The sequence below is a fragment of the Podarcis liolepis genome (genome assembly GCF_965112155.1).
Source record: "Podarcis liolepis genome assembly, chromosome: 6".
Lineage (NCBI taxonomy): Eukaryota > Metazoa > Chordata > Lepidosauria > Squamata > Lacertidae > Podarcis > Podarcis liolepis.
Genome location: NC_139559.1, coordinates 37,620,543 through 37,647,427, shown reverse-complemented (window position 1 = coordinate 37,647,427; position 26,885 = coordinate 37,620,543). Strand labels below are relative to the sequence as shown.

The 26,885-nt window shown below is 42.6% G+C and overlaps 1 protein-coding gene across 3 annotated transcripts in view; it reads left to right on the top strand.

Annotated features, from left to right (window-relative positions):
* Positions 1-26,885, top strand: part of LOC310709347 (uncharacterized protein C6orf132) — a 45,216-nt gene that overhangs the window by 6,477 nt on the left and 11,854 nt on the right. For all 3 annotated transcript variants that reach the window (XM_083508818.1, XM_083508819.1, XM_083508817.1), the window contains exon 2: positions 12,031-12,146. Coding sequence is in view for 1 of the 3 variants with exons in the window: in XM_083508817.1 (XP_083364943.1) it covers positions 12,031-12,146 (116 nt within the window). In the remaining 2 variants the exon portion in view is untranslated. The remainder of the gene's footprint in view (positions 1-12,030; positions 12,147-26,885) is intronic.

Here is a 26,885-nt window from a genome sequence, read left to right as displayed (position 1 = left end):
AGTTACTTCCAGGTTAATGTCAGACAGATAGAATCTGATATTTTCTTTGTGCCGTGATGTTAGACTACCCAAAAAAGGGGATAGCACATGTTTGCGTAGCTGGTTGTACAATGGACCGTAGAAAAGAATATGTTCTACTGTGGCCGGCGCATTTAAAGAACATCCGCAATGTCTATAATTTCTGGGGATGTTTAAATATCTGATGTTGGGCTGTCCTTTGTTGCACATATTTAAGCAGAGGCTGGTTGGTTATCAGTCAGGGATGCTATCGTGGCAATATTTCTACACAGGCAAGCGGTTGGACAGGATGACTTCCAAGGTCCCTACTCTAAAAAAAATAATTCCATGATTCTAAATAAATGTGTCCTGTCCTCTGTGTTCAGTGTTTATGCATAAAACTGGAATGTGAGGAATAGTAAGTGAAATAGGGTCCTACCAAATGGTCATACTAATGAACCGAGAGCACAATGCACATTCACTTATTTATTTATAGCTGAAAGAGATATGCACACACTTTTAATGACAATCACCATTCCTAGTGAAACTATCAAAGTCATTGTGGCAGGGGGTGGGGCTAAGGATACTCAAACAGCTAGCAAAGGTGCAGGTCCTCCCTGACCCTTCAACAGACTCCATTTTCGATTTATTTTACTGAACCAGGAAATAGTAGACATGTAGGCTGTACTGTATGTATTTACCAGTATGTTGATTGATTCAACTGAAGACCATTTTTCCCTTTTGGGGGCTGTTTACACTCTTCTCTGATCTGAGAGCATTCACTGATCTCATGCCCTGAACCCCCTCTTTGTTTGACTTCTCCGATGATGAGATATGAAACTAGGGTGACAGCAGTTGCCCATTGTGCCTGACAGTTTTCTTTGTCAGTCTCCGGAAGGCTTTGTCGTGTTTTCCTGACTCAAGGTGGTTTAGTTTGCAAAGCCGCACGTTAACTGAGGTTGTCTCCAGACGACCTGTTTACTTAGGGCTCATTCTGATCTGCTTACGGGGAGATTCGACAATATTGGCCGTTTATTGAGCATTAATTATGATTCGTTTACAGGGAGACTAGACAACATTGCATCAAGGAAATGTTATCGCACACTTTCCAGTGCATTTATTTTCCCATCCTTTCTCTTACTGCAAAAAGGCAGTTTCCGAGGCAAGTTTTTTTTTGCACAAGAGTTCCAAATCAATTTTAACCACACAACATGAATTTGCCAGTATTTGATTGAATCCCACCTGAAAATAGGGCCAATGGGGAAGCGCCCCGAGGTTGTATGGTTCTGCATTAAGTGGAACTGGACAAATGCAAGCCACAGTGATGTTCTTCTGTACTGTCTCTTGCACAGCTTATTTTCACTTCTCTGCACCCTCCACAAGAGACTTTTTGCTTTAAAAACCAGCAAAAGATGCTTGTGGTATCTTTTAAAGACTAACAGATTTATCATGGCAAAAGCTTTTGTAGACCATAGCCCATTTCACCAGTTGCAACTCCTTGTTGATTCTGCTTTCAGTAGATTTTGGGTCTTTTTTATTTCTAAAGGGATTGTTGTCATCATAGTTTATTTGTATGCCACTTTTCCATGATAAATCGTGCTCAAAGCAGCTAATAACACCAACAACAATAAGAGAATGCACTAACAAGTACAGTCATATGAACAACAGACTAAGGAAAACTTCTCCTATCAATCAATATACAATAAAATTAAACAAGCCACTGATCATTTATCATAAGGTCTACCAATAAAAATACAAGAGCATAATGCAGATAACAGCAAAAATAATACATCTCTGAAGCTAAAGCTTGACCCCAACAATAACCCCTAAATAATACCCCTGTCGGGGTCTTCACACACCATACATTTGGAGCACATTCCTCACCCCAAGAACCCTGGAAACTAGTTCACTCCTCCCAGGTAACTCCTAACAATTCCCAGCATCCTTAACAAACTACAGTTCCTAGGATTCTTTTTTGCAGGGGCTGCTTTAAATTTATGGTATGTATGGAACCCATATCTCTAAGCTCCAGGAGCAACAGAGGCAGCCTTCAGCGCTGAACTTGGTCAGGGCTCTCCCTTCCTGGATCAGATGGAAAAGGTCTAACTTAAGAGCAGGGATCAGTTCTTGCAGGACTTCCAGGGAGATGGTCTCTGGCACTTTCTGCAGCAGCCTTTGTAGCTGGAGTCAGCCAGGACCCCAGCTTCCTGTATAAGACTGAAGCCAGTTCTGTGGTGCCCTCATATCAAGTGGACAAACCTGTTGGAATCTAAAATTTGAGGTTGCACTAGCAGAGCAAAGATTGACAGGGACTCTTGCTTCTTTTCAGTCCCTGCAGGACTTTGGCAGTTCTTACTGCCTTGGGCAGGGATGGCGTGAGGATCTGTGGACTGTCAACGATCTTGGAGGCGTAGACTTTGGCCAAATATACCAAAACCTGGAGAAAGCCAGCTGAGTTCTGTCATGTTATTCAAGTTGTTTTTTGCAGCTGACTCACATGCTGAACAGACATGCCCATACGGGTGTCAGTACAGGTATCATAGCTTTTGGTTCACAGGAGTGCCCTGTCTCTCCAATGTTCAGCCTCCTTCTCATTCCAGGCCAGCTGCTTGGCACAGGTTTTGCTCATGAGGATTTGTCCACAGAGCTTAACACAGTAAATGATCTAAAGTAAAGGGTGTATTTAGCCTAGCAAAGGAAATGGGGGTAGACAGACTCTCAAAGACTTCTTTGGAGTTCAGTTCCTCTCCAATATGGGAGTCATTTTCTGCCTCCTATTTTCCCACTCTATCTCCCCACCTCCAGTGTCAAATGCATTTTTGTCCCCTTTTTAACCCCTTGGTGGAAGACACTGGAGGGAATTTAGAGCCAAGAAATAATGGGACGTGAAAGGGTTAAGCATAGGGTTGCCATATTTCAAAAAGTAGAATTCCTGACACCTGCAAATCCGGACGTATGGCAAGCCTAGTTAAGCATTCACTACCAGCTTAGGACTGCCATATTTCAAAAAGTGAAGATCTGAGCACAAAAGTTGTTGAGCCTTTTTTGCCAAAGTTATTCTGGCTATGTCTGGGAAATTCAAGACGAATGGCAACCCTATACTAACTGTTTCACAAAGTGAGTTGCATATATTTGGTCCTTAAAACCACCTTAATTCTGTACTTATCTCTTTGCTGTTATTTTACTGGCCATTTCTTAAGTGCCAGATGAGCTGAAGCAGATGACATGTTTGCTGAGCATTCAACCCCATTTGTTTGCATAGAGATTAAATTATTTTGGCTATTTAATGAACATTCCTTTCCTTGATTGCAGGGAGGTTGCATGATGTTGCATCAAAGCAAGTGGTATCCCACACCTTTGAGTGCATTTTCCCATTGCTTTTCTTATTACAAAAAGTCTGATCTTCTGGGAAAGTGAGTTTGTTGTCCAAGACCTCCCATTCCACTATTAATGCACAACTTGAATTTGCCAGTATGTGATTGAATAGTGGCAGTCTGGAAGCACCCTTGCTGTTTGCATAGGGGCATTTTCTGCACAGGGACATTTTTGCACCAGATCATGTCTTGGCACCTTTGGTTTTTTGTTTTTGAAAGGTTTGTATAGATGCAGTTTTTCAGCAAACAACTTCCTACTAGAAGGCTATAGATGCAATTCATCTCACATACCCTTAAAAACTGGATACAATGCTGCATCAAAGTTTCTTAAGGCACCTGGTTTCCAGGTGAGGGCATTGAATGAAAGATGGGGACAGGTTGGTGGATACTGCAGCTGCCTGGTTTTCCCACGGCACCCTAAACCTGCCTTTGGCAAGCTGTTGCAACATAGAAAGGCAGACGAGCCACCTGAATAGAGTCTGTGTGGGCAGAGACTACACTGCTGTATGGGTAAAAAGAGCAGCTCACAGAGAACCTTTTTGTGAGTTTGTGAAAACCTTGGAGCCTCTAGATTGCACAGGCATGAGATAAGAAATACGGGCTGTACATGGTACATATAATTCTCATGCATTATGATACAAGGCCAGTGCAATTTAGTAAGCAAAGAATGAAACTGATTTAGAATATGTAGACTGTACAGCGGACTATTCCTAGGTGGGTGTGCACAGGATTCTAACCATGTGGCACAATCCTATTCATGGTTACTCAGTCATAAATGCCATTCCATTCAATGGTCCTTACTCCCTAATAAGCATTTTAAGAATTTGATTAATAACATGAACATAACACTTGGGGAATAAATGGGACAGGTTCCTATGTAGTGTGATCCGCTCTCCAAGAAATGTTTGCTCTCAAATTGCAGTTCCCCTCCCTTTTACTAACTAGGTAATCTTTAAGGAAGTTTTTAATGTTTGATGTCTTACTGTGTTTTGATTTGTTGGAAACTGCCCAGAGTAGCTGGGGTAACCCAGTCAGATGGGTGTAATATAATTTATTTTTATTTTTATTATTATTCCCATTTAAACCGTCATGTTTGGCATGACCAACACAAGAGGAATTAAACTAGTCATTTGACTGGTACAATATTACCTTATATGTACCATTTGGTGTACCTTGGATGTGATCCAACTGCGACAAACAGACATCCAAATTATAATTTGCCACCTTTTCAGAAAAGGTTCTAAAAATGGATGGAAGAAGTGATAAGCTGCAGTTTGGAGATGCGTTGAAAACATCATGCCAACTGGTTTATTGCCGTCAGCTTGGGTTGACTTCCTTCTCTCATGCAGTCGATTTAGAGGAAACCTTCTTTATGAAGATGTGTTGAATCAATGTTATGATGAGGTTATTTGTAGCAGGCAGGAACCTCACCCAGACTGTTAACTTCAAGGTTAACCTGATTATCTGCTCCCTTTTTAAAGCTTAATTTGGCCATATAGAAAGGAAGCCAGGCAAAAGAGTCATAGACTTTGGGTGTCAGTAACCTCTAATATCATGACAGCCCAGACAACCAGGTATCTGAAGAATTTCAGCTTCAAGCAACAGATAGGTAGCCGTGTTGGTCTGCCATAGTCAAAATAAAAAAATTCCTTCCTGTAGCACCTTAAAGACCAACTAAGTTAGTTCTTGGTATAAGCTTTCGTGTGCATGCACACTTCTTCACGAAAGCTTATACGAAGAACTAACTTAGTTGGTCTTTAAGGTGCTACAAGAAGGAATTTTTTTATTTTAGCTTCAAGCAAGTGAGTAAGGCAAAAATAAAAAGAAACAGGTATCACCTTGAGAAGCATATGCCCAGCTTTTCTTCTTGCATTAGGGAGGAATGTGTGCTGCAATTTCTATACAAATGTCCATTGCTAGGAAAAGTGGCTAGAAGCTGTCTCAGCCTTTGGTTCAACACTGTGTGTATGTATACCTTTGCTGACTTAATCCTTTCTTGGAGGGGTAGGGAACTATTATATTCATCCACACTTATGTTATCCCCGCTCTTCCTGAGCGCTTTTGCCTGGCTGTCCTTGAACAGTGATAAGGCCTCTTGTTTGTCTGCCTGGAGAAGTGTGTGTGTGTGTGTGTGTGTGTGTGTGGAAAGCTCTGACTTCTGCATGGTTGAAATGTTTCTTGTTGTATATCGTATTTTTCGCCCTATAGGACGCACTTTTTCCCCTCCAAAAATGAAGGGGAAATGTGTGTGCGTCCTATAGGGCGAATGCAGGATTTCGCTGAAGCTTGGAGAGCGAGAGGCGTCGGTGCGCACCGACCCCTCTCGCTCTCCACGCTTCAGGAAGCTATCCGCAAGCCTTGCGAGCCCAGCGGGAGTTCCCGTGGGCACACAAGGCTTGGGGCGGCAGCCTGCAGCCTGAAGCACGGGGCGCCCTCCGGAGGACGCCCCGTGCTTCGGGCAGATTGCCGCATGCCTTGCGCGCCCGGCGGGAGTTCCCGCGGGCTTGCAAGGCTTGCGGGCAGCAGCCTGTTCTGTGGGCTGGGGTCGGGGGAAGCTCGGGCTTCCCCTGCCCCAGCCCCGCGGCTGGGGGGGGGGAATAAAATTTTTTTATTCATCCCCCCCCCCAAAAAATGAGGTGCGTCCTATGGGCCAGTGTGCCTTATAGGGCGAAAAATACGGTAATCACATCTATTGTTCTGTCCACTTTGCCTCTCACCCAGTGCCAAATTTACATATAAGCTAAACAAGCTATAGCTTAGGGCCCCACTCTCTTGGGGGCCCCAAAAAAAATTAAAGGGAAAAAACCCTGGATGTACATTTCCAAAATATAAGATAAGAAACAAATAAAATAAAACCTACATAGAGCAACAGTTTTTAGTGCTGCGGAGGCTCCTATGATGTAAGTAATGGGCCCTGCTTGCTAGCCTGCTCCCTAAAATATCACTGGTTTCCTCATTTCTATATATAGGGTGCCTTCATTCTGCATGTGCAAATGGCTTTAGATACCTATTAGGTCCATAAATTACCATATAGCATATATTCAACACAAAAAACAGTGACAATTTGTTGTTGACAAAGGACAGCTGGACATATAAAGGGCCCCATTACCTTCAGGAGCTTAGGGCCTCATCAAGCCTAAATCTGGCCCTGCTTCGTGCTGTCACCCTGTCCACTGCTGCCATGTGGCCTCAGGGAATGTGGCACTTTGGCTGATAATGGAATTATCTTTCCACTCTCCCTCTCTGTCTTTCTAAGGCTGAATCAGCAATGAAATGTAATTGATAGGGTTGGGTGTGGGCCTTTCTTTCCATGTGGCAATCCATCCTGCTTTGTGGCTGATGGCGCATATTCTGCACATTGCACCTTCCTCTCTGCTTGACTTTAACACATTCACTTTCTCAGTAGCAAAGTGCTGCAGAGCAGCCCTTTAAGCAGAGGTGGGGTTTATAGAAGCGGAGTGTCTCTGCTGATCATACCTGTTAATTCATAATGTTCAGCTGAGAACCTTATTAAAGTAAATTACAGGTTGTGGTGCTCATTACTAGAAAGAACAGCTCAGAGAGGTGTGGTCCCAAGGCAAGTGCTTAAGGATGGAAGCTAGGAAGTCCCCAAGATCTATTCTCAGCTCTGACACCAATTCTGTCATCAGGTTTCCTCCCCTGTCAGCTTTACAAGGGGAATAGTTACAATTAACATAATGTTTAGGAAGGATGTCTGTGCCCACAGAAGAGATCAGATACTTCAAATAGTTTCTCTTTCCAACAGGACTGGCTCCAGCGGCTATTACCATCAGGTATTTGCTGAGACTCAAGGACTCCAGAAACGCTTTTGTTTAAACATGACAGGGACCTCACAATAAACATTGCATATAGACTCTGTTTCCTCCAGATTGGGGGTATAACAAAACCTTGGAGTCATGGGCATTCAAATCATCATCATAAAATTCATAACCACTTAATTGTCAGAAGCCTCGGTTTACAAAATATTAAGGAGAAAATTATAATTGTTATAATTGTTATTTTTTCAGTATATATCCTGCCTTTCATCCCAAAGGATTACAAAAACCTTTTAATGAAACATGATTCTTTATTATTTCCTCTTTTTTTAAAAAAAGGCTGGATATTTCAGTGATTTTGCAAATGCAACATGACAGCAGAAATAGCGTTGACAGTATCTACACTGCACATTCTTTGTTTTGTTGACTTCGTTATTTTTTAATTCTGTGGTTTTATTTCTTTTCTATTTAGTGATCATTTGTTCATGTGGTGTTTTTGTAACCCACCTTGGGCTCATTTGGTGAAGGGCAGACTATAAATTGTTTATCTCTGTTAGGAAGTGACGTTTTGGTGGACTGCAGTTCCCATAATACAGCTGCATGCACAAAAATTGAGTAAACATCAGATCAGGAAGCTAGATGGAGGGCAGACTAGAGGTAGCAAAGGCCCTTACTACAAAGGAATAAAAGGAAAGTGTTTTGTGTTCAGATTGCATTTCTTAACTGGTCTTCAGCAAAAGATTCTAGGGCAACGCACAAAAAGTATTCATCCAACAGATGAATACAATTTCCAAAAAGAAGATAAAGGCAAACTAAAAATGTAAAACTGGGGAACAGAGAAGGTAGTTCTAACTGAAATATAACCCAGAGCCCCATTGACTTAAAATAGGACTTGCAGTGCAACTCTATACATCTCTATTCAGAATTAAGTCCTGTTAAGCTCAGTGAAGTGTATACAGAATTGCAACTTTGCTTATTTTTGAGTAGACATGTATAGGACTGTGCTCTTAATATGTTATACAGGTTTTATTAAGTTTGCCTTCACACCTACCCTGTATGGTTAGTCACTATTACTATAGTTGGAAAATGGAAACTGAGAGGGAGAATGTAGTTGACCTGAACTCTGGTTCATGAGCTATTTAAAATGATATATATGTCTCTTGTGGAAAGGACATGGATTTAGGAAATAGAAAGCATATCATCCTGTGTCAATCAGTGATGGCTACATGAAAATCTGTTGCACAGTACATACTACAGAGGTGCAATTGGAAGGTTGTGGCTACGCAGTAACATGGTCCCATACAATGACACAAGAGACCTGTATTGCCCTTAGCACCCATCTACACATGATTTTCATGCCTTTCCCTATGTGAAAATGCTTCCATGAAATTAATGTGTAATGGTTGAAGCACTCCTCAGTGTATTCAACCACTGAACTACACTGCTAGCAGTGTGTTGGGAGGATATATTATATAAGAATTTAATATATTAGATAACCAAGTAAAGGCTCCTCCACATTCCCAATGGTAATGTGCTGTCCCTTCAGCACTATTTTGGGTTGGGAATGGCAACTGGGATCTTCCAGTGGCAACTATATTTTGTGGTGGTCCCCTGTCTTTGGAATGCTGTTTCTTAAGAGGCCAATCTTATAAGCATTTTTTAAAGGGGGTGCAGGCTATTTGGAAGCTGTGCAGTGCAGTGCATTGACTGAGTTTACTTGAAGGTTGACTTGACTTTAGCCTGCCGCTGCCACTGTTATCGAGAAATTTGATGTTGCTGGTTTCAAAGTGTATTGTTCCAATGTCTTTTAATAGAAGTTACAGATAGGTAGCCGTGTTGGTCTGCCATAGTCAAAATAAAAAAATTCCTTCCAGTAGCACCTTAAAGACCAACTAAGTTAGTTCTTGGTATGAGCTTTCGTGTGCATGCACACTTCTTCAGATACATGTGTATCTGAAGAAGTGTGCATGCACACGAAAGCTCATACCAAGAACTAACTTAGTTGGTCTTTAAGGTGCTACTGGAAGGAATTTTTTTTATTTTAATAGAAGTGCAGTTTTGAATCAGGTAATCTATTAACATGTTTATTTGGAAGTTCTGCAGATTTTGATGGGATTTATTCCTGAATGTGTGTGCATAGCCTTAAAAAACCAATAATGGATTAAAACCATACCCGAATTAATCTGGTAGCATTTTTTTAAAAGGAGTATTCTTAGCAAATATTATTGGGAAAACTTAATATTGAAAGTGGAATTTTGTGTTCACTTTCACAGATGAGGGGACCCATTCTACTCATATGTGGCAATCGTTCACAAACATAAAGTATGCTTCTTGTTTTATAAGTTTTCTTACATACAAATATTTGGAGGGAAATCACCTGATTTAATCAACTAAGTAGCTAAAATTCATACCAATGCAATTGGTTAAAATCTTACAGCTCTTTTATCTGTTTCCATATCTCTTGTGATATTAGCCAAAGTCCCTTAAGCTGGGACCCATAAGTCAGATAATAAAATGCAAAAGCAAACACCTTTCTAGCACTAACAGAGCGATAATGTGATAGTTTGATGCACCTGAATGGAGGAGCCAAATTGTGCCCTAGGGCTGTCCCTACATTTAGGCACAGAAGGGTGACCTGCCTTGAGGACCAGATTTGGGGTAACATTAAATGACAGCCATTTGTCAATGATTGCTACCTTGTTTATTATCTTCTTGCCACCCTCTCAGTTTTCTGCCCCAGGCACCAAAACGTCTCAACCATCTGCATTCTACAGTCTCTGAATTGTTTCCTGTTCCTGGCTTTACGTGTACCTCCTCTGTATCCCTCTCTTACCTTGCCTGGCTGCAGCAGTGGCATGAGGAAGAGCCACTGCAGCTATTTGTCTTGTCTAACCTGGGGCTGGTGCCCAGTGGATGATGCTCTGTTTGCCCAATGAGTGGGCTGTGCAGGAACATTTCTACTGGTAATTATGAAAGGCGCAGGTGTCACCACGTTCATAGTTTCCTAATTCTTTCCATTCCTCATTGCCGTTCTTAGGAAAGAATGAAGCAGCCAGGCAAAGAAAAACCCGGCAGTTTCATGCAAAGCCTCACCCTGTACCTCCTACTGTGTACTCTATTAAATTCACTGAATGGAGAATTCACCTTGTCTGAGAAGAATTCACTTGCTGTGTTTGTTGCAAAGGCACCAGACAAAAGGCACTGCGGGTGCTGGCTGCAAAGCTGAAAGCAGTGATATTCTCAAGCAACACTGGGGACTTATTGTCCCTCTGTGGCCTGTGCCTGAATGGTAAAGTAACCGAAGGCGCTTGTGTATTGAAAACAGACTCCCTGCCCATGGGGGTGTGCAGCAGCAGGGATGGTGCGGCTACACATTGCTTGCGCTCTGGCACCACAGTCCCATCTCTTCTCCTGCCAAAGCCTGTCATCCAAAGGCCACCACTTGAGGGCCACTGAGAGCAGAACCTGGCCCATCCGCTAAAGCAGCCCTCTGCTTTATATGCTAGAACTTGAATGGGGGAAATCAATGAGAATGTATTTTTTACCAGATTTTCAGTAGATTCCTCGTTCTCATACTTTAAAAAAGAAGAAGAAAAAGTGGGGTGTTCTGGAGCTTGGCTCTCAGGACTCCTTTTTCTGTCACTTTTTGTGCATACATGAAACCCAGCACAGAATATAGTAAAATAAGAGTATTTTATTTCAACAGAAGGTACCTTGGTGAGAATCGTCCTACACAATGTTGTGTGTGTGAATGTGAATGAACCTGTGACTCTAAATATTGTTGGACTGCAACTCCCATCATCCATGGCTATTCCCCATGCTGGCTGAGGCTGATGGGAGTTGGAGTCCTACAACATCCAGAGGTTCACAGGTCCCTGCACTAAGTGACCTTGAGGAAGCCACTACCTCTCATCCTAACCTCCCTCACAAGAGTTGCTTAATGAGTTAACTTAAGCTGCTTGAAGGAAAAGCTAAATGCTAACAGGATACCTGAGAACAGCAACAACACATGAAAACAGCACCATTTATGAATGATAGAAGTCATACATGCATATTTAGAGATTGTGGCTACCTTCAGTAATATACATGGGTGGACTGCCAATAGTATGCAACCATTAGTCACAATTTATACCAGTGCAAGCCATTCATAGGTGACTGTTGAATTTGAACCATTATATATTCTAGGAATGTAGCTGAGAATATGCTTTTTAAAGTGTTTTTTTAAAGATGACATTTTTAAAATGTCATATTTTTTTGGATAGCACTTTTATTATCTTGCTGTATGTATTCTTGCTGGCATGGATATGCCAGCAACACATTTGCAATCACATGTGATCTATCTATCTATTCTATGGAGAGCTCAGTTGATGGCAGCTCTAGGTTTACATTTAGTGGCAAACTCCTATTTGCTTCTGTATAGTGTGTCAAATGGCCCTTAGGTCTTCTACAAAAACCTATGAAGAGACCCTCAGCTCCAAGGGATTCTATAAATCTCAGGTGCTTCTGAATTGTTGGTGCCCTGATGTGCCTGTTATTCTAACAGTCAGTTTATCTGAGATACTTGCTTTCCATGCAAGCAAACCCTGAACATCCTTGGGCACTCTGTCAAACATAACAAGCAGGATCCGTTTGCAGGGGACAAACAAAAGTGGCTCCAATATGGAGCAATACAGAAGAAATTACAGGCTTGACCAACTTAAATTGTTGTCTTGATAGCTATCTGATCCAAGATACCCATTTAAGCAGTGACTCATGGATTTTTACATAAACTCATGGAGTTCTGCCCATTACCCTCAAGGTGATGGGGTTCGCGGCCACGCCTTCAAAACAATGTGTGGTTTGTTTGCCTTTTGTTGCTAACTTGCTTCTCTTTCTTGTTTCAGGTGAAGTGGACGGCATTTATTATGGGGATAATCGCTTTGCTTCAGTGACAGATTCTGGAACAGCAACACTTAAGCCACGTCCAAGAGTCCGACCTTTGTTGACTTTCTTACCTCTTGTGAGTATTTGCTATGTGTAGCAGGTTGGTTTGGCTTTAGTTTGTATGGTATATATGGAACGCAGTTGCCATTTTGCTTCTATATAATGAGACGCAATGTAAGACAGAGGTGGGCATAAGGTAGATTGGGATCCATTGCTAGTTTGGGGGTGACTTGCAGTAGATCTTCTGATGGGGCACTTTGAGTGGTGCCCCGTGCCCCTGAGGTTTGGTCAGCAGGCCCACACTAAAATAGAGAAGGGACAACCATATACAACACCTTGAGCTCCTTAGCTGTGTGGTAAACATTTTTGAGTAGGATGCAGTCAACCAGCTTACTAGGTGCTTACATGTACACTGTGGAAAAGTTACCACTTATTAAATGATTGCTGTGTCTACTTATGCTCACCAGCACACTGATCCAGTAAAAGCTGTTACTTAATGTTCTTCTTCAGATGGTAGGACATGGGCTTAAAAGGCTATCATGAGTGGAGAAATTTAAGCCACTGCAAACGACGTAGTATCCATACTTTCCCAACTTATCTCGCAAAAGAGAGAGAGAGAAAAAACACAAATGAAAAGTAGAACTGATGGAGAACTTCCTGGTGATGGTGCCCAAGGCAGAAAAGGCTTAGATGAGGTACAGGGAACATTCTCAGCATACATTCAACTGGTTCTCAACTTGGTTGACTGGATCTGCACCTTTCATGCAAATGCAATGGAAATCATTTTGGGCCTTGTGCTTTGTATGCATGTTGAAGTTTTCCCTGTTGGTTGTGTCACAGAGTGGTAATCTTGACTTCAGTGACGCCTCAAATTAATCAAATGAATGACTAATAGAAGTGGGGTGGGGGGAGAAGGATAAAAACATAGAAGGAGGAGGAAGTGTGAGCAGGGATGCTAATTCTGTAGTTGAAATGGCAAAATGAACATGAAGACTGTAGCCCTGTTCAGGTTTTCTTAAGTTGGACCTGTGGAGACAGTATGGGGTCATGGGTGCCATTCCCACCCCACCCTTCAACTTTGACCTTCTCACATTGAGTGGGAAGGTCTAAAGGAGGATTATATGTATGTTCTGCTGAACACCATTACAATCCTCCACGACTCAATGAATACAATTTAAGAACTGTAGCCATCCCTCAATTTGAGTAATGATCATGCAGTGCATATGCTGGATGTCTCCTAAGGAGTAAGAGTGTTACTCTCTGAAGTTTACTTTTATCCAAGTGTGGAATGGAGAAACTTTATAGACTATATGGATTCTATGATTCTTCTCCAGTGCAAAAAGTAAATTCACAACTTGGCAATGGGTGCATAATTTGGTGTGCTTTCCCTTTTGAACCCCCCCCCCCATTTTTTTCTTAATTTTCATAATTTATACAGGTCTTGACATTATAGTTCCTTTATGCTGAATTCTATATTTTTTAATATGCAAACTGCACAGCCTATGTGATTAATTGGCTGTTCCACTTCATTTGCTCTTTTTAACAATACTTTTGGGAACACAATCCTAGGGGTTCCTTGGTTTGTATTGTACTCATTTAATTTATGTTGGGCACCAGCATTAGATTTGCTGTTTCTGGAACCATGACAACAAGAAGAAGCTGGAAATAGCATATCTTATTTCAGAGACAATAGCTGAGTTGCTATAGTTGAGTTGGCTGTTGGAGGGAGCAGACCAACAAATACGGTACATTTTCCTAGTGAAATTTTAGTCTCATTTCCTTCTTTAGCTAACCAACCAGAAAGACGTGGGTATCAGATAGGGTTAGTTAGTGCTGGAGACCATTTAATTGTCCCTCTGAGACCCATTAATTCCACTTGTCTTCAAAGACCACATTAATACCACACTTTAAAGTACTATGATACTGTTTTAAACATTCATGGCTTCACCCAAAGAATTCTAGGAGCTGTAGTTTAAGGGTGTTGAGAGTTGTTAGGAGGCCCCTATTCTCCACCCAGAGCTAGAATTCCCAGAGCTCCCTAGGAAGGGTGAAACCACTCTGTAAACTGTCGCTCTGTGAGAGATGTAGGGTCTAACAAATCTCGGCACCCTTAAGAAACCACAGCTTCCAGAATTCTGACTAATTAATGTGGTATCATAGTGCTTTAAATGCATGGTGAGAACGTGGCCTAAGATGAGACCCATTAATTCCGCTTGCCCCTCTAAGATGAGACCCATTAACTGTTGACATTCTAAAAGCTCAGAGACAGCAAGAGAGTTTCAGCTGCTGCAAAGCCTCCTGCCCTTTTGCTCAAGCAGTCCCTCCTCCCACCCTTCTCTTCAGTTCTGCTGACTACAGCAAGTACAAGAGAAGAGGCTGGGAAAGCACCACTTCTGCATATTATCCTGATAACACCAGGTTTTAAAACTGGTAGACAAATAGCATGTTTATGATAAGAAAGTCTGTGCCTGTGTGGCTTTGCAGTAATAGACAGAAGGCCAAAATGGATCAGATAATTTTGTGCGTAAGTGTGTGTATCAGATTTATCAAATGTTTGCCAGCCAGAAGCTGTCGATACGAAAAAAATTGGATAAAGTACCAATGATTCAGACTCGAAAAACAAGATTAAACGCAAAAATACAGGCTCCAAGATTGAGCAAATCTTGGAAATAGTTTTGTTTTAGAACTACAGTATTTCTAAGATTTGCTCAATTAATATTCCATAAATGACTAGATAAAAGAAAACCGGCATAAATTCCTTGGCAAAACACCAAGAGACTAGCTGCCTGTATAATTTCTTATAGAGAAGATTACCGTGATTTTGGAAAAGTTCATGTCTGGGGAAAAATGTATCCTGAGTTAAATTGGGGTGGCTTCACGTGCAGTTTTCATTATCTTCTGCTCTTTGCAGTGCTTGTCTCCATGCAGAGGCACACATACTAAGCAGAATTCCACACCTGTTTTTCATTATGTGATTTGCCAGTGTCATCTTCAGCTGTGCTCTGCTAAAAACAAACATGATATCCCATATCACATATGTGCCTCTTGAAGTAGTGGGAACAGCATTTCTCTGGAACTGTTTTAAGGAATTGCTCTTAATCCAGTGCAAAGGCAATCTCTACTAAGAGCTGGTGGATCCCAAATGCATGTCCATCACTTGATAACTGCAGCATGTGTGAAAGGCCTGGCAAAGATCAAACGCCATGGAGTCAGTTTGCACATCCAGCTGCAAGTCAACAAGTCGTGTGTTTTGTGATATGAAGACAGGATGCCTTGAATGTTCACTTCCAGTTCCTAATGTCTACCAGACAGACATGTGTTCAGCTGGATTCTGTCCCTTCTTGTGTTTCTTTAACTGAATTGTCCATTGAATAACTGCAATACCAAGAAGTGGTGCTGACTAGAGAAATGGCATGGGAGGGCATTATTAGAAGTCAGTGATGTTGAACAAATGGCTCCAAAGGCATCATTAAGTGGGAGGGAATATCACGGCTCAGGTGTCATTTAGGAAATAAATGAATGAACTCTGAGGATGCCTCACATAATGCTGCTGAATGAAATGGAAATATTTCAGCATACATTTGGGGGTGAATTCATGCATGCATTTCACTTGGGGACTGCCCACTTGTTTACACTGTTGTGGAGAGAAACCACAACTGTTTCCCTTACAAGCATTGTCATAACAAAAAAATTCCTACCGGTAGCACCTTAAAGACCAACTAAGTTAGTTCTTGGTATGAGCTTTCGTGTGCAAGCACACTTCTTCAGATACTAACCTGATAAAGCTGTTCCGTGTGTGTCTTTGAGCCTGACTTTCCATACTACTGCTTATGTTCTCTCAGCGTTTTACTGGGGTATTATTCAGGAATTTTTTAGTTTTGACTATGGCAGACCAACACGGCTACCTATCTGTAACTGAAGCATTGTCATGAAATAGATCCATGTTTGCTACATCAGAACTTACACTTTGACTACAGACACTTGAGGTTAAAGCGATAAAGAAATTAGGAGACCTATTTTTTTGGGAGAAGACCACTGGATTTTGAATCACATAGATTTGACTAATTGTTTTGATTTGGGGGGGGGGCAGTTCCTGAGCTCTAAACTGCATCAACACAATTCCTTTCCCGCTTCCTGCAGTCTTTAGCTAGTTGGGTGGGAAGCTTCAGGGTCACACATCAATGCAAAGGTGGGGTTGATAAGAACCATTTGTTCTTTCTGGGCTTCCTGTGGAGCCCTGAAAAGGTGGTATGCATTTTCCCCCAACAGTGAAATCTGCAGGCAGGTGCATATAACAAATCTTCATTTTAAAAAAGCAAAGAAAAACAGCCTGGGGATGATCCAGTTTTGCCTACAGGAGTGGCAGAGGGAAGGAGTGCTTAGCTCCTGCCCTGCTGTCCATTTCTCTACCCAAAAGCTCCCTGCCCAACTATACTGCTCCCCACTACCTGGGAGGGATCTAGATATGTTTCGATAAAGGTAGGAAAGCAAATGGGGGATTTTGAACAGGAAGATGAGTGGTAGGAAGCAGCTAAGCTTGCTGCTACTTTACTCAAACCATTTCCCCAGGCTATTTCCCACTTTAAAAATAAAATAAAAAATGCTGGGGCTTCATTATGTATATTTTAATATACATTGTTTGCCCTTGAAGCTCAATTTATCTCACTCTGGGAAAGATGTGAGCTGTGAACGTTTCTGACCTATTCACCCTGGTGTGGAACAAAATAGCAGCCTCCTCCCATTGGGCCCAGAGATATGGGAGTGATGAGAAACACTCCAGCAGCTCCCGTGCTGATGAGGTACCATAAAATTATCCTAGTGTGGTTGCTTGAAGGCAAAGAGGACATCATCCTCAATTAACTAGGAAGCTTATGTGTAATGTGCACGCCCAGCGTAATTTGAAAACACTTTTCCACCACCGTTGCCAGAAGACAAGGTGGCCAACCAAGTGTTTCGGTGAGGAGGACAAGTGTGGCGGGCATGAGACTATTCATCCTGGGCAGCAGAAAAGACTAAGACCGGCTTTGCTCAGGAGGAATGACAATGCCTCCCTTTCTCCATATGCCAAACCCTGCATTTTTATCTTGTGGGATAGGTTAGGGTGAAAGAGGGTGACTGTCCCAGGGGAACTGTAGTGTAATTCTATGCATGTTTACTCAAAAGTCACTGTGTTCAGTCACTGGTAAGTGTGTTTAGGATTGCAGCTGTAGTAAATAAGCTACACAAATAAATAATAAGCCCTGTGTCCCACTGCTTACCCTTGGAAAACTCGCTCTTTAGCAATAAATCGGACCAAATGGCAATCCACAGAAAACCTGATTTGTTCCAATTTTGTGGTAAAGAGTGGGTTTCCGTGAGGAAAAGTGACGGTGGAAGTATGGATAAGCTGTAAGCAGATGGTGCTGTCAGGCAGTGCCACTGCCTAGGTTGGCTGTAAGTAAGAAGGCCTGCAAGTGAGCACTGGCTGAGAGCAAACTGAGGTTGGTGGAGCAGTGCCCCATTCACTCTAATGGACCAGTTCGCATTGGTTTCAGGCAGATGCTATTCTTGTGAGCATGTATCTCGAACACCACAAAGATTAAAATAGTGGCGAAAGGAAGGGAAAATCCCACGGAGACCTATTTGATGCATCTGTCCTCAGACTCACCCTTCCAGAAGATGCTTTTCTTTACAAAGAATAGCCACGTAGCTTCATTTCATGCATTTTTATGTAATGTGCAGTTAGGCTCTTCAGCATTGGGTTAAAGGGATAAATGAGCCTTAAAAATGAAGTACGTGAGCCCAAGCCCATGTCTTCAGCCATGTATAAATCTGAAGCTTTCAAAGCTCCAAGCCCTTCCTTTAGACAGACATTGAGAGCTGTGCAATTCTGTCTCAGAAAGGAATGAGGGTTTGTCCAGCTGCCATGGATGTAGGTATGAGTCAATATTTGAACTGGCTTAAGAACTGTGTACACCCAGCATTGGATGGAAGCCCATCCATATTCCTTTGCTTTGAAAATAACCCCCTGTAAAACTAAAACTTCCTTGCCACGCCCTGTATTGAACTTGGCATGTGTCTCGCGTCTGCCAAGTCTCTCACCTGTCTCACACATGCAGAGTGAAGCATCCAGGAAGCTTTTTTTTCCATATTTTTGTGAGAAATGAATTGTGTTCTAAGCAATGTTTGCCGGAGCATGTCTTGGCCAGCATCCGTAGCTGCAGATTTGCACAGGGCCAGTCTGCTTCTCTTGGGTCCCCTTGTGCATATCAGTTTGACTCATCTGTGCTCTGCCATCTCCTATGCCTGTCCCATCACCCACAGTGCCAACCTCTGCTCTGTAAATCAGGTTAGTTGAAACCTGCTGACACATTGATTATTATTTAAATCTGCTCTTTTTTTTTTTTTTTTAGAAGCAACAGCAACATCCTGCTAGTCGTTTGAAAATTTACTTGTGGCTTTTCACTGTCACTTTTGTGCCCTTTTAATATTTTTTTAAATAAAGCTTGAAAATGGGACTGTTTTTATAATTTCATTTTAAACTTTTTTGCCTTTGAGCCTTTCTGTTGAAGAATACCCTAGGTATAAATAAGTAACAAAATTAAGAACAACCCCTTGTCCCACTTTCTGCATATCCAGAGTTTCTCCTTCTACCACTTTGCTCCAATTGAAGGAGGAAGAGTATATGTAAGAGGAAGCAATGATATAAAAACTAGATTGGAACTTGCCAGATTCTTTTTCCAAAAAGAAATAAGAGAAGGTAGTTACTTGCATTACAATTAAGTAAAATAAGATGGGAAGAATGATGCAGCAATAAGCCTAAGCCATAAAGCGTTTAGAAACATTAAAAACAATGGAGCTAAAACCATAAAAACTTAACTAAAAGCTGGAGGGTTTGATTAATGCTGCCATCTTGTTTCTCCTCCCAGTTACTTGCATTAAGAATCTGGAAGCAGGGGGCCTCATGGGTCTGCCTAGTTCAGTATTGCCTTCCATGACTAGCAGTTCTTCTGTGTTTCAGGGAGGGGACATTCCCAGCTCTAGCTGAGTGAGGTTTTCTGCACGCAGGGCATGTGTTTTACCACCCCTTATACTTTGGCTCTTCCCCTTTAGCGTAGTGATGGCCAAACATTAGAAGCAACCAAAAAGATGGGTTTCAATGGCACCAGTGAAACTATGTGTGATCCAAGAATTGTGGCCTAGCATCCTTGAGTGCATGCCTTGGGTTGTATGCCACAGTCACATGGAACAACAAGGTGTCTTTAGGCCTGTCTTGACACATTTGCAGGCCACGTGTTTGTTTTGTTGATTTCTGTCTCATTTTCCTTTACAAAATGGCCCAAAGCAGCTGTGAATATTGCCTGTGAAACTTCATTCAGCAGTGAACGTTACACTCTCTCAATAATAGTAAAACAAGACATCCAGTTCAAAAGACATCCCAAAGACACAGTGGAATAAATATGTATCACTGCCCACCAAAATGGCAGATGGAGATGGAGCCAGGCAGGCAACATTTGGACAAGAGGAAGATTCAGCTGTCTTGGTCCATGACAGAATGGGCCCTGCCTCTTTTACACAGCCACCATACTTCCACAGAAAGAGGGGATGCAGAGAATGCCTCCGATGGTACATATGTGACAATGAGGGTCTTGTCTTATCCCGGTCCAAGGTGTATTCTACTCCCGAACATCCATCACGTAGCTTTTCAGTATTGCTATTAGACTTGTCCCACAGCGGATGGTTGATGCATTGAATTGCTCATGATTTACATTCTCCAAGCTTGAAAAGCTGGTTTTAAGTCGCCCTGTGTTGTGAAAGTGACCCTTGATGACTCAGATAAATGTAAGGGTAAGGCTGCTCCTGCTACTACTGCTGACTCTTTATTCCACAGCACTCTCTAAAATATGAAGGTGACAAAGGGCTTACAAGACATATCCATGACGAAATGACCAAATGATGAAGGAGGTGTATTTCTCAGTGGTCCCTAGAGAGCAGCTCAGTTGAATTACCTAAAACCCAATTATTATTTTTTAAGCTTTTCATGGTGATCACTTGCTCTTTCTTTCTTTCTTTCTTTCTTTCTTTCTTTCTTTCTTTCTTTCTTTCTTTCTATGGCACTTCCAGACTGTTGGGATTGAGTTTCATCATGGAAGAAAGGTGGACTAAATTAATAAAACAAATAAAAGCACTCAATATGCGGTGAACAGCCTTCCTTGGCACAGCCAAGTTTAACTGTTCCCATTGCGGGGGGGGGGGGGGGACCCATCAAACAAACCTCAACCTTGGCCTGGAATAATGCTTGTTAAATATTAGCAGAATCTCTTAAGGTTAGCTTGAGAATTCGAAGTATTTGTGTGTTCAAGTGTGCAACACTTGGAATTGTGAAATCAAGGGTCATATTTCACTGTACAATCAATATCCTTTTGTATGGGACTGCAGGTTATTTTTCAGCAAACTTTTATTTATTGTACTATTGCAGACTTGTGGTTTGTATCATAACTTTCCTGTACTTTGGAGTGAAAAGAAGCTTAATTCCTGAGTAGCCAGAGTTTCTTTCTTTTCAAAGAGAAATCCAAGGAATTTTTCAGAGCTATGGTGGTTTGGATTAAAGTGACATCCATGGTTTACAATAACAGTATTAGTTCTTGCAGCATCTTAAAGGCTAACAAATATTTTGAAGTATAAACATTCATGGGCCAGAGGCCACTTCGTCAGGTGCATGTTGGTCTCTATAATGTTGGATAGAGACAATGTGATGTTCTAGAATAAAGGTTAACCCTTTGAAATAATGCACATGTGACATCTGTGCTTAATCCAAACAGCTTTGTCATGTTTCTAGTCCCCATGGTTGCTGAAATTAGAAATGTGGTAGAATTATACACGTGCAAAGCAACAATTCCCAAATACAGGCATAATTTTACAGCATAAAAAGGAATCCAGATAGAAGGTCCTAGTGTAATAATAGATAACAAAGGAGAAGAGAAAGAGACTAAAGCATGGATGCCAGCGGAATTTTTTTCAGTTCAACGCTATAAACAATCAGTCATAACTAGCACCACTGCATGTCTACTATTTCTGTTAGATCTGGTGACTGAACAGCGTTGAGACCTGGGTAGACCTGGCCTCTGAGAAACATGTATTTCAGGTCTATCATCTTTCTTGTTTCTCAACATTAGACATGCTATCCATCCATGAGTCTACCTGACATCCGGATGATGCCTTTCCATTCACAGCTGAAACTCAGTTCTTTTCCTCCTTCACTTCAGCCCTTCCAGCCCTTAATTAATTGTCCAGTTAATACAATCAACTGCACTACATTTCCCTTTTTTAAAAAAACCACACCAGAATTTAAAATTATAATAATACTGGATTACATTTCAGGGCTTTTACACACTGCACTTCTCTCTCTTCTCCTTCAAGCAGAATTAGTATAATAACACTGGGTTACTTTGAAAGGCTGGCACAATAATCTTTTACACGAAGGGGGGCAGATATATCCCAGCAGCCTTTGAAGTCTTTCAGGCAAAACCTCTGGCGCAGTTACTGTATGGGGCACAAATATGGACGGGGAACCACTGCTCAAGTCTTGAAACTGTTCAGTCTAAATTCCTAAGGCAAATATTCGGTGTCCCCTCCTGTGTCCCAAACGCAGCTTTACGACTCGAGGCCTGCCTTCCATCTGTAGAAACTCAGACCTGGCAAAGAACACTCAACTATTGGCTTCGCCTTAATCTAAATCCACCCGGTCTACTGCCTCTAGTAATGCAAGACCCCCATAAAAGCATGTGGTTCAAAACTGTGCATCAAAAACTCCTTACATGCGGTCTGCATTCGCAATCCCTACTATCAATGGGCCTTAGTAAAGCAAAGAGCCTAATAGGCCAGCGCCTGAAAGACATTGAACGGCAAAACAACCTGACTATTCTAAAGAAAATGTGTCCATGGTATACTTACTTTCCCCCTGCCCACTTTGACTTCCCAGCTTCATATTTGTCTAAATTAACCATCCCAAAATACAGACGCGCCTTTACATTGGCTAGATGGGATGTTCTTCCCTCTGCCGTACTCGAAGGTCGTTACCAAAAGACTCCATTTGAAAAACGACTCTGCCCATGCAGAGATGGCAACACGGAAACAGTGTCCCACGTCCTCCTATCCTGCCCCCTTTATAAAGACCTAAGGAATGAGATTATTACTCCACTCATTCTCTCCAACCCCGGCCGTCCACAAGACATTATACTGTTCTTTCTCTTATCTGATACGGACAGTCAGACAACAGAGAAGGTCGCAAGGTACATCGAGAGAGCTGTGAAATTGAGGGCCACCATCTGAGTGACAGACGTGTTCATCTGACGGACCTCCTTTTGTTTGTTTTTATCCCCTCTTTATGTTTATTTTATTCTATTTTTAATTCTTGTATAGCTGTGGCCTGTTGGCTTTGCTAATAAAGTTCTGATTGATTGACAATAATCCACATTCTCTCTGACACAGCTCCACTTTCTGTAATATGGGTAAAATAATCATGGATTTTGAAGTGGTTTGCCCATCGTTGTAAGCCAGAGTTATGCTGGCATGTTATGCTGGCTCCTGCAAAGGAGCTCACACTCACCTAGCTCCTCACCAGGCTAAAAAGCACACGATAGCAGCAACTATGTCAAGAACTGGCTTAGTGGTCCATCTGAACCCAGGATCATCATCAAGGTCTCTCTTCTTTAACAACAACAACCTGCAACCATAAGACAGATCCGTGTGTTTGTGCTTGGTCATGGTTTGGCTAAGCATTGTATGTATCTGTATTGGTAAAATCGTTTTTTTAAAAAAATGTTTACAAACTCAGTGATGGGAAACCTTTCTCTCTTTTTTACATTTCATTTGGCATGAAATAAGACTCAGATTAGAAATATGGTTCCTTTCCTGCTACCTTCTGCTTTGGGAAGGAACCACAACCTTCCAGTCACAGCTTCTTTTATCATTTTCAGTGCATTATTATTATTAAAATCTATACCTCACCCTTTCCCTCTAAGGAGCTGAAGGTGGCAACATGGTTCTCCTTCTCCCCATTTTATCCTCACAACAGCCCTGTAAGGTAGGACTTGAATCCTGGTCACCCAGGCCCTAGTGGCTTATGCTAACCACTACACCACATTGATTGTCTTCAATGAGGAAGCACTTCAACCCATAAGGTGCGAACTAGAGCAAAGGGCTGGCTGATGCTTTACTTCTTAATTTCAGTGGTGCCACACTCACCACACTGAACACGTGTGTGTGTGTGTGTGTGTATTAGCACTGCAGCAGCTAGCATAATAGAGATCATCAGCATCCCCATATCTGAAGAAGTATGCATGCACACGAAAGCTCATACCAATAACAAACTTACCGTATTTTTCGCCCTATAGGACGCAGTTTTTCCCCTCCAAAAATGAAGGGGAAATCTGGGTGCGTCCTATGGGGTGAATGCAGGCTTTTGCTGAAGCTTGGAGAGCAAGAGGGGTCGGTGCGCACCAACCCCTCTCGCTCTCCAGGCTTCAGGCAGACATCCGCAGCGTGGGGAGCCTTGCAGGAGTACCCCGCAAAGCTCCCCACACTGCGGATAGCAGCCTGCTGCCCAGCGCGAGGGGCGCCCTAAAGCAGAGCGCCCCCCGCGCTAGGCAGACATCCGCAGCGTGGGGAGCCTTGCAAGAGTTCCCTGCAGGGCTCCCCACGCTGCGGATAGCAGCCTGCCGCCCCGCGGGGGGGCGCCCTGATACAGAGCGCCCCTCGCGCGGGGCAGACATCGGCCAGCCCCACAAGCTCGGGGACAGCAGGGAGGCGCAGCGCCGCCATCCCGCTGTTCCTCGACCTGGTTCTGTTTCCCCGACCTGCTTTGGGGGGGGGAAATAAAGGGAATTTCCCCCCCTTTATTTCCCCCCCAAAAACTAGGTGCGTCCTATGGGATGGAGCGTCCTATGGGACGAAAAATACGGTAGTTTGCTTCTAAAGTGCTACTGGAAGGAATTTTTTTATTTTGTTTCAACTACGGCAGACAGACACGGCTACCTACCTGTAACTAGCACCCCCATGTTGGTGTAAGATGTACCGATTTGGTGTGTCTGACACTTGCAAACAACTTTACATGAGAATTAACTGACTGAAGCAGGAAGTGTAGTGTTGGTTTTGGGGCGAGAATGGAAGAGGATCAAAGCATCATTGGGCACTTGGTTGAGAGGCACACCTTATACAATTGACTCTGCTAACAGCTCCAGACTCTTCCCAACTTTGAAGCCAGAGGCATTTCAGAGCTGCAGGATTTCCTTAAAGTAGGGAAGTAATGCTTCTCAAGCCCGCTAGTCACTGCAAGCTGAACCCAATCCTGCTATTCGTGTTCCTCTGTCCCTAAAAAATGTATAGCATGGGCCTAAGCAGGTTAGACATGCGGGTCAGACAGGTTCGGAGGTGTGTGCCAAGTGAATCAACTTTAGGCTTAATAATAGTTTCAGGTACATGAATACAGAAATGGTAGGTAGCCTTAAAATATAATGAAAGACAGAGGGTTGGCTTTGGTCTGTGACAGGCAAATGGGGAATGAGGGCAAAAGCTGAAATTGGTTTGAAAGATTTGTAAGCAGAGAGCAGGGCAATGGGAATGAGGAATCATGTGCACATTTTCGTAACACCTAAGACATTGAAATTACTAACTTTTTAAAATGATAAAACAAACAAACAAACATTTTCGAGTTTAATTTACAAAACCAGTAAAATTTAAAAATATGCACATTTTCATAGCATGCAATTAACACTGTGAAATTGAGACTACCAGATTAGATTTAAAAACAAAACTTGCCACAATTTATTACTGGCAAATGTTTTCATTCTGCTTCCACATTATTTGCAGGCCTGCATAGGTTAGAAGGAAAGCTTTCCTCAGTTCAAGGTCTTTGGCCACACAGCTATTTCATTGGTTATTAGGTTGTGGCCGCTGCAAGGCAGGATACCATGACGTTTGTTCTGGTCTTCATCAACTGGTATAGCTCATTGCTTTACCAAAAAAGAAAGAGAGGGAGGGAGGTTGTCACAATTTATCTGCTCTTTGACGTTCTGGTTTGAGTTGTATAGGGTGGTGTGTGTCTTTGGTTGCAGTCTCCTTGAATGATGAAAACTGCTCAGTGAAAAGCACAGATTTTTGGCTTAATAATTATCAGAGGGTGTATGCATAGCAGAGCAGTTAAAAGCCCTTGAAACGAAGCAGAGCATTTTAATGCCACCAGTAAGAATTCCCATTTCTTCATTATTTGTAAGAACACCCAGTGTTAAAAGAATGCATGAGATGATGTAGAGTAAAATCATTTTAGTGAAAAGCATCATAAGAGCACTTCTTGTTTTCCTTGAAACAGGTGCATTGCAAAGATGTCCAAAAAAGAGGACAGAACAATACAAAGATTTGCATAGTGTTTACATGTTAATTCATAGGTGCACATTTAGAAATAATTACTATAATTTAAATTCAAATAAAATACACCTCATCATAGAGACATGGTGACCCATGTTCTTGCTGGGGCTTCTGTCTGGGTGCTAAATGTTGATGGGCATCATCAAGACCTCTGCTGCTCTCTCTTCTTAGAGTTCTCGGTCTTTCAACAGGACTTTGAGCAGACAGTCCCTCAAATAGAGAACATCCTCAAATAGAGGCCTTCTGCCAGCCTTTCACATAGAGATTGATCTTCTGTAAAGAAGGACACAGGGCTTTTTTCAGCTGGAACTTACCAGGACTCAATTCCAGTACCTCTTAGGTGAGCGCCATTGCCATTATAAGAGAACAAGGGAGGAGTTCGTGGTGCATTCCGGACCTCGTTTTCTAGAAGGACATGTGGCCACCCCATATAATGCTTCTATCTAGTGGTCCCTCTCTGGTTCACACAAATGACCAGGAAACATGTTAGGATGAAGCGGCATCTTGTGCGACATGCAAAGGTGGACTTTCTATGATGGGCACAAGTGTCTCCAAGAGGGAAAGGCGCCTGCATTCTCCAGGCACACTTCCGGCATTTTCAGCTGTGTAACTGTGCTGAACTTGCTGCACTGGAAGCTACATTACGTCTTAAAAGTCTTAAAAGATTGTGCTTAAAGATTTTCCAAATTATGTTTGCACCTGGGACTGCTTCATTTCTGATATGATGATCTGAGCTGTGCCTATGTAGTAAAATAACAACTCTTGCCTTGATCAACTCATGTTTGCAGACACTGTGGAGTGTGTTGCCCCATGACTAGTAGTGGGGCAACTATAATACAGGGGTAGGGAACCCATGGGACCCATGGGACGCAGGTGGCGCTTCAGTGCCTAGGACTTGCCGATTGCATGGTCGGCGGTTTGAATCCCCGTGGCGGGGTGCGCTCCCGTCGTTCGGTCCCAGCGCCTGCCAACCTAGCAGTTCGAAAGCACCCCCAGGTGCAAGTAGATAAATAGGGACCGCTTACTAGTGGGAAGGTAAACGGCGTTCTGTGTGCTACGCTGGCTCACCAGATGCAGCTTCTCATGCTGGCCACGTGACCAGGAAGTGTCTCCGGACAGCGCTGGCTCCCGGCCTCTTAAGTGAGATGGGCGCACAACCCTAGAGTCGGACACGACTGGCCCGTACGGGCAGGGGTACCTTTACCTTTACCTTTTAGGGAACCCATGGTCCTCTAGATGTTGTCATACTGCAGCCCCCATCATCAGTGATTGTTGGCCATTCTGGCTGTGGGTGATGGGAGTGGGAATCCAACATCTTCAGGGTCCCAATTCCAGATATGAATTAAACTGCTGAAGGAATGGTGTTGATGCAGGTTCATTGCACTTGGGTGGGGCAGAAACTCAGTGCTAC